Source organism: Limulus polyphemus, unplaced genomic scaffold, assembly GCF_000517525.1.
Source record: "Limulus polyphemus unplaced genomic scaffold, Limulus_polyphemus-2.1.2 Scaffold2067, whole genome shotgun sequence".
Classification (NCBI taxonomy): Eukaryota; Metazoa; Arthropoda; class Merostomata; order Xiphosura; family Limulidae; genus Limulus; species Limulus polyphemus.
The window spans coordinates 138279-148428 of NW_013667677.1; the positions used below are offsets into that span (position 1 = coordinate 138279).

Genomic DNA, 10150 nt, shown 5'->3' on the forward strand with positions numbered 1-10150 from the left:
TCTTATTTTATATTCTAGCTTGTCAATATCTGTAATTTGAGTTTATAATTCGTATGAAACTACAGACTTAGTATTTTGACTTCACAAACATCTAATCTGAACCAGTGCTGCATTCAACATACCACGTGACATGCAAAAATTGATGTTTATCTGCATTTTTTTAATATTTACTTTTAAATTAACAAATTGAGTAATGTATAGTTCTGAAATTTGAATTATAATCTACAGTTTGATACCAAACTTATTGACATAATATCATGAAATAGTAGTTCAATAAAATTTTGAATGAGAGTTAACAAACGAGATGGCATGGCCTTTCATTTGTGACCCGTATCGAATGGGTTAAAGTACTGTACAAAGTTTAGTAATAAGCCAAACTTAGATTTAAATTTAGCATGTTGCTATTTAAATTATAAATAATTTCTAAACATTATTTGGGTTAAGAAGTGAAAAAAAGTATTATACAGTGGAATTTGCACAGAGTACAAATATTATTATAGTAAAAATAAATAATACATATTACTTGTATTATTTCTCCAAACCCCCTGCATCCATTTTCTCAAAGTTTGGCTTGACCAGAACTAAACCTACGATTAACTTTTCGCTCTCTCTAATACACTTCATAAAAATTGTATACTTTCTGCACCACAGTTTATGAAGCCTGGGTTCTTGCAAAGGGTGATCAAGATACAATATAACATATACACACTATACATCCAAATATCGCTACCATTTAAACTTACATATTTGTATAAATTATTTATATGTTTCATTTTCATTAGTTAATATATAATCATTTTGAAATTAACAATTCTTTAGAAATCAATCAATATACATCTATTTTATCATAACTTTTTCTATTTAGTCACATTTCAACTGGTCTGCATGTGATTAAAATGAAAAAATGCATAAAATGGTAAATTTCTTTTTGGAATATATAAATTCTTTGATTAAACTGAATCTGTGTTAAATGAAAAACTTACAGGTGAACTAATTCCACTGATAGAAGAAACTGCTATCTGCATCTGTGTTGTCTGCAGAGGTAGTTGCACCTGCTGCATCTAAAAACAGCATGTACACAAACGATCTTAAATTGCTTCAAAGAACACTTTTAATGAGCTTCATATAGATAAAAGCATGAAGAAAGTTTACTTTTCTTTTAAAATAAATTCCAGGACATTTTTATATATTTCCCAATTCATAAATTACAGACCATAATTATATGGTTTATAACACATTTCATTTGCACATAAAAGTTACTTTCAGAAACATTTAAGATAGTCACCTATAAAGCATATAGTAGTGTAATGAAAGTTTACATTTTATGGAGATAAAGTGCATGTTCAACTTAGTCATGAAAGAAAATAAGGTTTCTGTATAATAAAAATGCTTGGCATCATTACAGTTCTTTATATCAAAGTGAAACTTTTTATACTCTATAAAGATGGGTGTTCATGACCTATGGTATTGAGCCCCTACACCTTATGATCCATTCTTCCACACTAATGGCATTGTGTGAGATTGCCCTACTTATGTGCTACCACTCTGCAATACAACTTAACCTGTAGGATTCTTTTATGCAATACATAGTATCAATGCTTCAATTTGTCTCCACCTCTTTACATGCCCATCAGCCATGCATAGAAATCTTCCAAGGATCCACTTGAGCAATTAAAAGGCATAGAAATCCATGACAGATGTCTGTGAATGGAACTGCATAAATTCTCATTTGTACTTCCATCTTGATGACTTGGACAAGTAGCTGGATGCTTTGTCTTGATGAAGCCTAACAGAATAGAGTTCCTGACACTCCAGATGTGTAGCTTACATATAACCCACAATCTAAATAAATCCCTTAGAAAAGCTTTAATGGCACACTCTGTATCACTTGTAAAACTTTGTGACACCAGCAGGACAATAATAAATTGCCCAGACATTTGCAGACATATTTTTTTCAATATACTTCTAAATATCAAATGTCAGGTAATGCTCATACAGCTTTCAACACCCATCATTCATCACATTGTGTTTTGTTCTAGAATGTCTACTAATTGTAACAGGAAACCAGAAATGTTTATTCTAAATAGCTTAAATCTTATAACATTATATATCTATTTATATTTGTTATTTTTATTTTACTGAACTTTCAGCTGTGTCTGACTAGCATTACAGAAGATGCAACCACAGCACATGTGCATCTTATATTACTGTATCCAATAGCTCAACACTGGCATTTACAAAGTGATCCATCTTGGCTTTGTTCTAGTGGACCAGTATTTTGTAAAGTAGTCATATTTTGGTTATAATACATTACATATATATTATTACTACTATTTACAAATAAATTATTAAATTTCGGGTATTTTTCTTAAAACATAGAACAGTAAATAAAGAAATATAGAAAACAATGATCTCTACTACTTACGACTTTGAAGCAGCTTGTACTTACTTGCCATACCTTGCATGCTAAGCCTTGCTGAATTTTGCACATGGAGGATGTAAAACAAAATGTACAAGTTTTATATACGAATTTTGAAGTAATAAAAAATTCGAAATTACTCTACCAATATCACAGAATTCCAATGTAATTTATAAGGCTTACTAACTAAGCTTTATTTTGGTCTAAAAAATGTAGTTTTTTTTAACACCATTTTCTCTTACAACAAGGCTTAGAAAGTATGATGCACAAGTACAAGTCAATTTCCTTAACATTGTAAGTACTAGAAATCGTTTTTAAGTTATTATTCTATGTTTTAAGAAGATAACTAACATCCAAATATCTAACAAGTTCATTGGATCATCCTGAACATTGTACAGAGCTATATCATAAACATTTTCTTGCACTTTTAGTACTTTAGACAATTGTTATTGCAACCACTGTACAGTAAACAACCCAATAAATCCTCTTTCACTGTTATCTCATAGCTGAGATTCTGATAAATGTTATGAGAAATATTGGCTTATTGCATCACATGTGACTTTTTTCTACTGATGGTGTCATATTACAGTGTCACATAAACACTCTAATGGCAGGAGCAGTGATTCATTGGTTTATGTTTGGCAGGTTTTTACTTCAGCCACTAACAGTCAAATAAACATAGGATATAGATGTGAAAAGATCAGAAGTAGAAACTCTCAGAAATACTTTGAAAAGGACTTTCAAATTGATCAAATGCACATAGAATTAGGGTAGAGAAAATAACAGATAAAATATAAAATTTTAGTGATATTTATTTAGGAGGTTTTAGAAATTACACAAATAAAATTTGATAATTTTCAGATGAAGAAAAGTATTTTCAATTATTTTTAATCTTAAATTGAAAACCACTTTGCATTCAGAGCAGTCAATACCCTGACACCGTACATTCATGGACAGATGTTTTGAAAAATACTGATTTTTTTTGTCTAAAAAAAACTTGTAATATTTACTAAAGGTTTGAAAATTTTATGAAGATACACGAAACATGTTAAAATATGTAACATGGTATAACACAGTACAAGTGTCCTGTGGGAAAAAATAATTTATGAGTTTTATATATATATATGATATGAACATATACTCACTGTGATTTCCCTTGCTTTCACCTTTTCAGTAAACTGTGATTTTTCTTGAAGTTCAATACTGGATGATCCACAATGGGAGCTAGAGTTACTGGAGGAAGCGGTAACCACATCATCAAATGAAGAAGCACTCACTGTTGTTACTATGCTTGCCACACCTCTATTAGTCTGATTAGTACCTAATGATGTTGTAGAAGTAGGTCCTGCATTTGAAATAGTGAAATTTGTCGGGTGCATGACTGCTGAGTTTGGCAGTTGACCAGAATTAGGAAAAAACTCATTTAGAGATCCAGAAATTGTTATATTTGGTGGTGGAATTCGTTGTTGTGAATTTGGTTGGCTCATGACAGACATATGAGGTTGTGATACTACAACCGTGTTAGAACCTAAAGTTGTACAGAAGACAGTATTATAGTTATTATATTCTTATTAATTTTTTAATCTGATGGAGAATAAATCAGTGCCATAAAAACGTAAACATTTATTTGTCACTTGCATATGTTACAGGCAATGTTTAAATTCATTTTGTGTTATTAAAGTATTAATTAACAGCATTAGCCGGTAAATGACACCACTTCCCAGCCTTAGTCACCCAGTGTTTAAATTTAAACATCGTGTTACAAGACATCTATTATTTACAATCAAAATGAGTGGAAAAATTAATAGTGGTTTATTTAAGATTAAGTATACAACATTGTTGGTAATACCATACATTCATCATATGGCTGTTAAATATTTTAAGAAATTAAGAAAACTTTGAAAAGTAAAAGAGCAGGTTAAATAATAAACATCATCACACATGAGACATCAGCCTGTGTCATCAATGCCCAAACATTGACTGAAATACTTTATTTTCAATACTGTAAACAACACCTCCCAAAATTTTTTGAGCAATGTTGTCAATGATCAGGCATTGCTAACATTGCCCAAACACAGTAGGAAAGTATTGTCACAGCCTGCTTATTGTCTGCATTGTCTGAACTTAAATCATCACCCATAACATATATATAACAAAATATTATAGAATAAGCTTCAAAAGAAAACAAATATTACTCTATTCCCCATTCCATCTGACTATACCTTATTATTTTATGACACACATTTCTCAAAATTCTATTTAATAACAAATATTAATTTGTATGCTTGAAAGTAGAAGGCACACCATGTTCAATAATAATAATATAATAAAAAAAAAAAGAGAAAGATTGCAGGTTTAGTCTTATTTAAATGCAAAATAATGAAGAAGTATGATTGTACTAAACCTTTAGCTTGAAAGTTTACTTTCAGCTGTGGTATATTCAATTTCACATTTATTTTAGTTAGTTATGCTTACTCAAAGACTTTGTCCTAAATTGCACAGCACTACTTCCAGTCTGATTTGTCTGCCGAAGAGGATCTTGTTGCTGTTGTTCTTTCCTCTTTTGTCTCTTTTCTTCTAATTCTTTCTGAATCTTATAAATTTTTTCTGCTAAAAGATGATAGTATTCTTCCTACAAATATAAAAATAATATATTTGAAATACACATATCTTATAAATAGAATCATACAACTCTTTCTTAGTAAGCTAAGCAAGTGTAAAAGTCAAAACCAATTTGACATGTCTGCAATTACCTGACATTACCCCAAGAAGTAATCATATGCACTACAAAATGTTTGATAGTTTAAAAAAATTATTAATGCTTCACAGTAATTACAGGCTTGGAGGTACTTCTTTATTCATCCTATATAACTTTCAATGATAACATTTTTAATGAGCTGTTTTAAAAACAATCAGCCATATAGTTTTAAAGTTTTTTTTTTTTGAGGAATTAATAACAAGTTTTTAATAAAATTTCTGATTAATATATGTTGGTCTACGCATCTAAACAGATATGATGAAATACTACAGGATTTTTGCTCTGGATTGAAAAAACAAACATGGCTTGGGAAGAAAATTTAAATCATTGAAATAAAAGTGTACTTCTTTGAAGAAAAAAAAAGACTGAATTTTATATTTATAAGCCAATTCTAAGAAAGGATGCTATGTTTGATTGACTTTTGAAAATTTAATTATTGCCCTATTTTGCTTCATTCTGTAACATTTATCCCAATTGTACATTGGTATAAGATATGGAGAAAGCAATAACCCTTTCTCAACAAGTGCCCATTTAAATGCTTTTGTGCGCAAGTCACTTTGTTACATTAAAATTTAATTAAACAACTTTACTATGAATGTATGTGGATGAAATTAACATTATAATGTTTGCTGTGATTCAAAGTTTTATGTTATCTAAGTTTAAGTCCTTTATTTTAAAAGAAACCTTTAAAAAACTATTTAAACCTTCAGATGCATTGTCATGTGACCAACGAGCTGTGAAACTCCTCTACTTTGGCACTCTATATCTTCAATAATACAATGGCAGTTGTGTAGATGTACATCTAGACTATAAGATGCTTACATAACCTTTTGACTTGTACATTTTAAAGTTCTCTGAACAAATGCAGTTGAAACAAGTAATAAAGTTTTTCAACCCCAGACATATGTCATGCCCACCTTCAACAGATTTGTTTGAGCTTTATAGCCTATACGTAAATGTTACATGCACATGTGTAGAGGTATTAGGAAGAGCTCATTGTACACTATAATCTAACAACAATTATTTTGAAATTGGAATGCAGCTGTCATCAAGGGATGCACGTAACTTGCTGCTTGATTGACTACAGCACTTACAGTTGTTTGTTACCTAAATATGTTATAGTTAGAGATACAGTTTAAATTGTATTTAGGTCTTACTTTTATATTTTAGTTCATTATGTATCAGTTGTGTTTTAAAATGCATAATTGAAACATTTATACATCTTGTAAATATACACCATACTTCGTGTGAGTTCTCAAGGCTTACGATATTACACAGTGCACAAAATTTTGCCAAAGGTTTGTGCATGCGTGCCAGAAACACTTTAATATGCCTTGATGGTACCCTTGACTTGTGTCGAGATGAATAGGTGGTGAAAGAAAGGAAAAAAAATTATCTATATGTTAAAAGGAAAAGGCCTTAAATTACAAATTAAAGAAGAGGAAAATTTTAAAGTTAACCTATGAAAAATTAAAAGGTCTGTATTTGTTTTTAATTTCCTAATTTTAATGATTTCATTGCATTGTACATTGATGATCATAGCTAGAGTTAGTAATATGGTAGAGAAAATAAAATATAAACATTTACCTTTTGATATTCTTTTAGGAGGTTCTAGAGATTATGCAAATGAAATATGAAAACTATAAGATGAAGAAAAGTATTTTTATAATTAAACATAAAAGAAGAGTTTGAGTGCAAGTAACTACAATAGATAAATAACATATATTTAGTAAAAAGCACTAAATTAAAATATCATTCTTTGTGCACAAGATACTTGTGATCTTTAGCAAAATATTACCAGTTTTTGAGAGGATAAAATTAAGAAATCTCAGAGTGACTGTATGTATTGTTGCACAAGTGAAATTCAAGATACACTTTTCGCAAATTACACAAGCCTGAGGCCAAAGGGTTAAGAATATTTTTGATCTGTCTTTTGGTCATGGAAATATTCGCTCAAACATGGGCCAAGGTGATTATCACTTTTTTGTTGCAGTATACATGACCAAAATATGCTAGATAGAGAAGAAAATGTAATTATATTCGAGTGTGACAAGGCATTATATGTTTTTTGAGTTCAAAACATGCATATATAGGCAAATGTAAGCAGAAAAAGATAAAAACTACGTGTTTGATGCCAAAATATATGAAGGCTTTATTAGCTACTGACATCCCATAACAGAGGAACTAAACTGATAAAATATAAGTTAATTACACAATACTAGTGTTGCATATGCTAAAAAGCAATGAGATGTGACCAAATTTGTTGGTCTACTGGGAATAGTTTGTCAGTGTTTGGGGGGTACTTTATTTCAGTGCTTCTCAACTGGGATTCCAAATCAGCTCTTTTTCTGTTGGTTATAAATATCTGCCTCAAATAAGTGAGATGTCTACATATTCGCAAGTCTATGTGTAGAAAGTGGACGTGGCTTTTGTCAAGATTTCCCAAGAGATTTATATCTTCATTCTCAGAATTTGCCCTAAGGAATTTGAAAGAAGAACATGAAACAGAGAAACTAGCCTTGTTTTTGTCTATATGTAGATGTCTAGTGTACGTGAAGGATTATTCAAGTTACAGACCCAAAGTTAAGACTTGTAAACGCTTGTGCAATATGGGACAACAAAACCAAAGCTTTCTTTGAAAATATATGAATTAAAAGTTAGATAATAAAAAACTTTGACTTATAAAGAACATTATGATGCTAATTTCATTGACATAACATTGACAGTAAAATTGCTTAAGGTAGCAAATACCCTTTAATACCTAGAAACATATTAAGAGTGTAAGTTTCACAATTTGCAGGATGTGGTATACCTTTTACAACTACACAAAGACCATATAGTGACAATTTTGCACCTAATTTTCAAACATGTTTTTTTTTCAAAATCTGACAGTTGACATCTCATAGTGGTCTTTTACTCATAACTTCAGATCTGTTGATGTTATAGACTTCACAATTGGCATAAATATGAATTATTATTATTCATTTAAGATAAAGTTGATAAGTGGTTTGGTTTTTATTAAATGGCCATTAACGAATCACTGTAGTATATGTCATACTTAGGGCATACTCATTAGTGCTGTAATATGACCTTGAGTTACTTTTCAATTTTCCTTAGTTTAGACTAATTCTTCACATCCCATAAAAGTCTGGACCCATTTTCAGGAACATTCAGTCATATTTGAAAAGTTATCAGAAACATAAGCCATTTCTTTTATATTTCTTTATTTATATAATATGCAAATTAGCCACAGCAGTAATGTTATACAACATGTGCCAAAATACATCTCTGTACGTATTTCAATATATTTTCATACAAAAAGCATAGTATGAAGATGTTTTTTCAGTTTAAAAGGCCAGAACCTAGATAACACTATGTAAAGGGTATATCCAACCTTAATTAAATTTTTAATGTAACTCTGTAAAATATTGTGACATGCGCAGAGAGGGAACCTGAAACCATAGGGTTATTAGCATAAGATCAATTATGTTACAGTCAAATTAAACATGAAACCACTTATAAATACTGAAAATTCCCAAGGGAATTTGGCAGGTTTTAACAAAACTTACTCTACTGTTGGCTTTTTCATACATTACACCTTCCACAGTCCTAGCATAAGCGACTAGATTGATCATCCTTTTGTCCTGAAGGGCTGAAGGATCAGGAGTCGGAAATATTGCTTGTACTCTGTAAAAATGAATTGCAAATTTTATATATATAGTACATTTCTAATTTAAGTTTACTAACTTTTGAGACAGACATAAAATTAAAAGAAACTATGTAAATCCACAGTGAAGGTCTATTTACAACCTACTTTACATGTTTTTCCATTTCATTTCATTAATTTATTTACTCAGTAAGAAACAAAATAGTCTTGTTACAATAATGTTGCAAACTTTTTTCTTTCAATGGATAAACAAAATATTTATCTTAGTTATACAGTACTGCTTCATTATAATGCATTCGGTTTTATTGCTTTCTCAGATATAATGTTGTGGTGCCTTTGCTCCCCGAAATTTAGGATCATCTGCTGCTTAGTTCACTGTCACCTGGCTTAGGAGGCTAAAGTTATTAAACTCTGTCAAAAAATAAAGGAAAAAAAAATTTAAACTTGATATTAGGAATTAAGGTAAGAAACTAATTTGGAAATGTGACTTGATTGTCATCGATATAGCATTTCTGAAGGACAGGCTTAAAGTCACATGGGTAGATTTCTAGTCATTTGCATTCATAGTTGCACAAAAAACTATTGACTATTGTTGGACACAGTGGGGATTCCACCTATCTGGTAATAGACATCATTAAAGAGGAAATGGTTTAACTTTGCAGAGAGGACAAGAAGTTCCAAGAATTGTTTATGGTTGAAACCAAGATACTGTTCAGTGTCAGAAGAAAATAGATATCATGTTGCTAATTGCAACAGGTTTAGAATAACATTAAGCCTGCTCACTTTTGCCATGATTTTAATCATCCAATCCAGTAAAAATGTAATTGTTTTTATCTTATATTATTGTATCTTATTTTACCTTATCTATGTTCTTTTTATATCTACTTTCCCCATATAAATAAAGTTATTTTTTTTAATTGATTGCTTTATTAGTCTGTTGAATCTATACTTGTTCAGCATGAGCACCTTCTTGACCAGTTGGTTATAACACTCCCCCATCTATATCCCTCTCGGATGCACATGGCCCCCAATGGTAGCATTATAATGAGGCAGTACTATACTTACTAATAGATGCATACTAATATTAAATACATCAGTGCAGTGTTTACAAGTTAGCATATTAACCAAATAAGAAATGCAATAATTACAGCAGAAACTAAATATTGAAATTATAACATGTGCATCAATACAATTATCCATTTAGTAAACAAATGGAAAAATTTCTATGTGTGTAAGCCCATAGTATATCGTCTACTTCGTTTTTAATTAACTTAACTAAACCTAAATTAAATAATTTTAGTTACGG

General features: G+C 30.3%; 1 protein-coding gene across 6 annotated transcripts in view; it reads right to left on the reverse strand.

The window, feature by feature from the left end:
- Nucleotides 1-10150, reverse strand: part of LOC106465835 (CREB-binding protein-like) — a 122672-nt gene that overhangs the window by 69444 nt on the left and 43078 nt on the right. For all 6 annotated transcript variants that reach the window (XM_022393785.1, XM_022393787.1, XM_022393786.1 and 3 more), the window contains exons 6-9: nt 8747-8864; nt 4895-5051; nt 3565-3947; nt 984-1061 (exon numbers count right to left, since the gene is read on the reverse strand). In XM_022393785.1, the coding sequence (XP_022249493.1) occupies nt 984-1061; nt 3565-3947; nt 4895-5051; nt 8747-8864 (736 nt within the window). The remainder of the gene's footprint in view (nt 1-983; nt 1062-3564; nt 3948-4894; nt 5052-8746; nt 8865-10150) is intronic.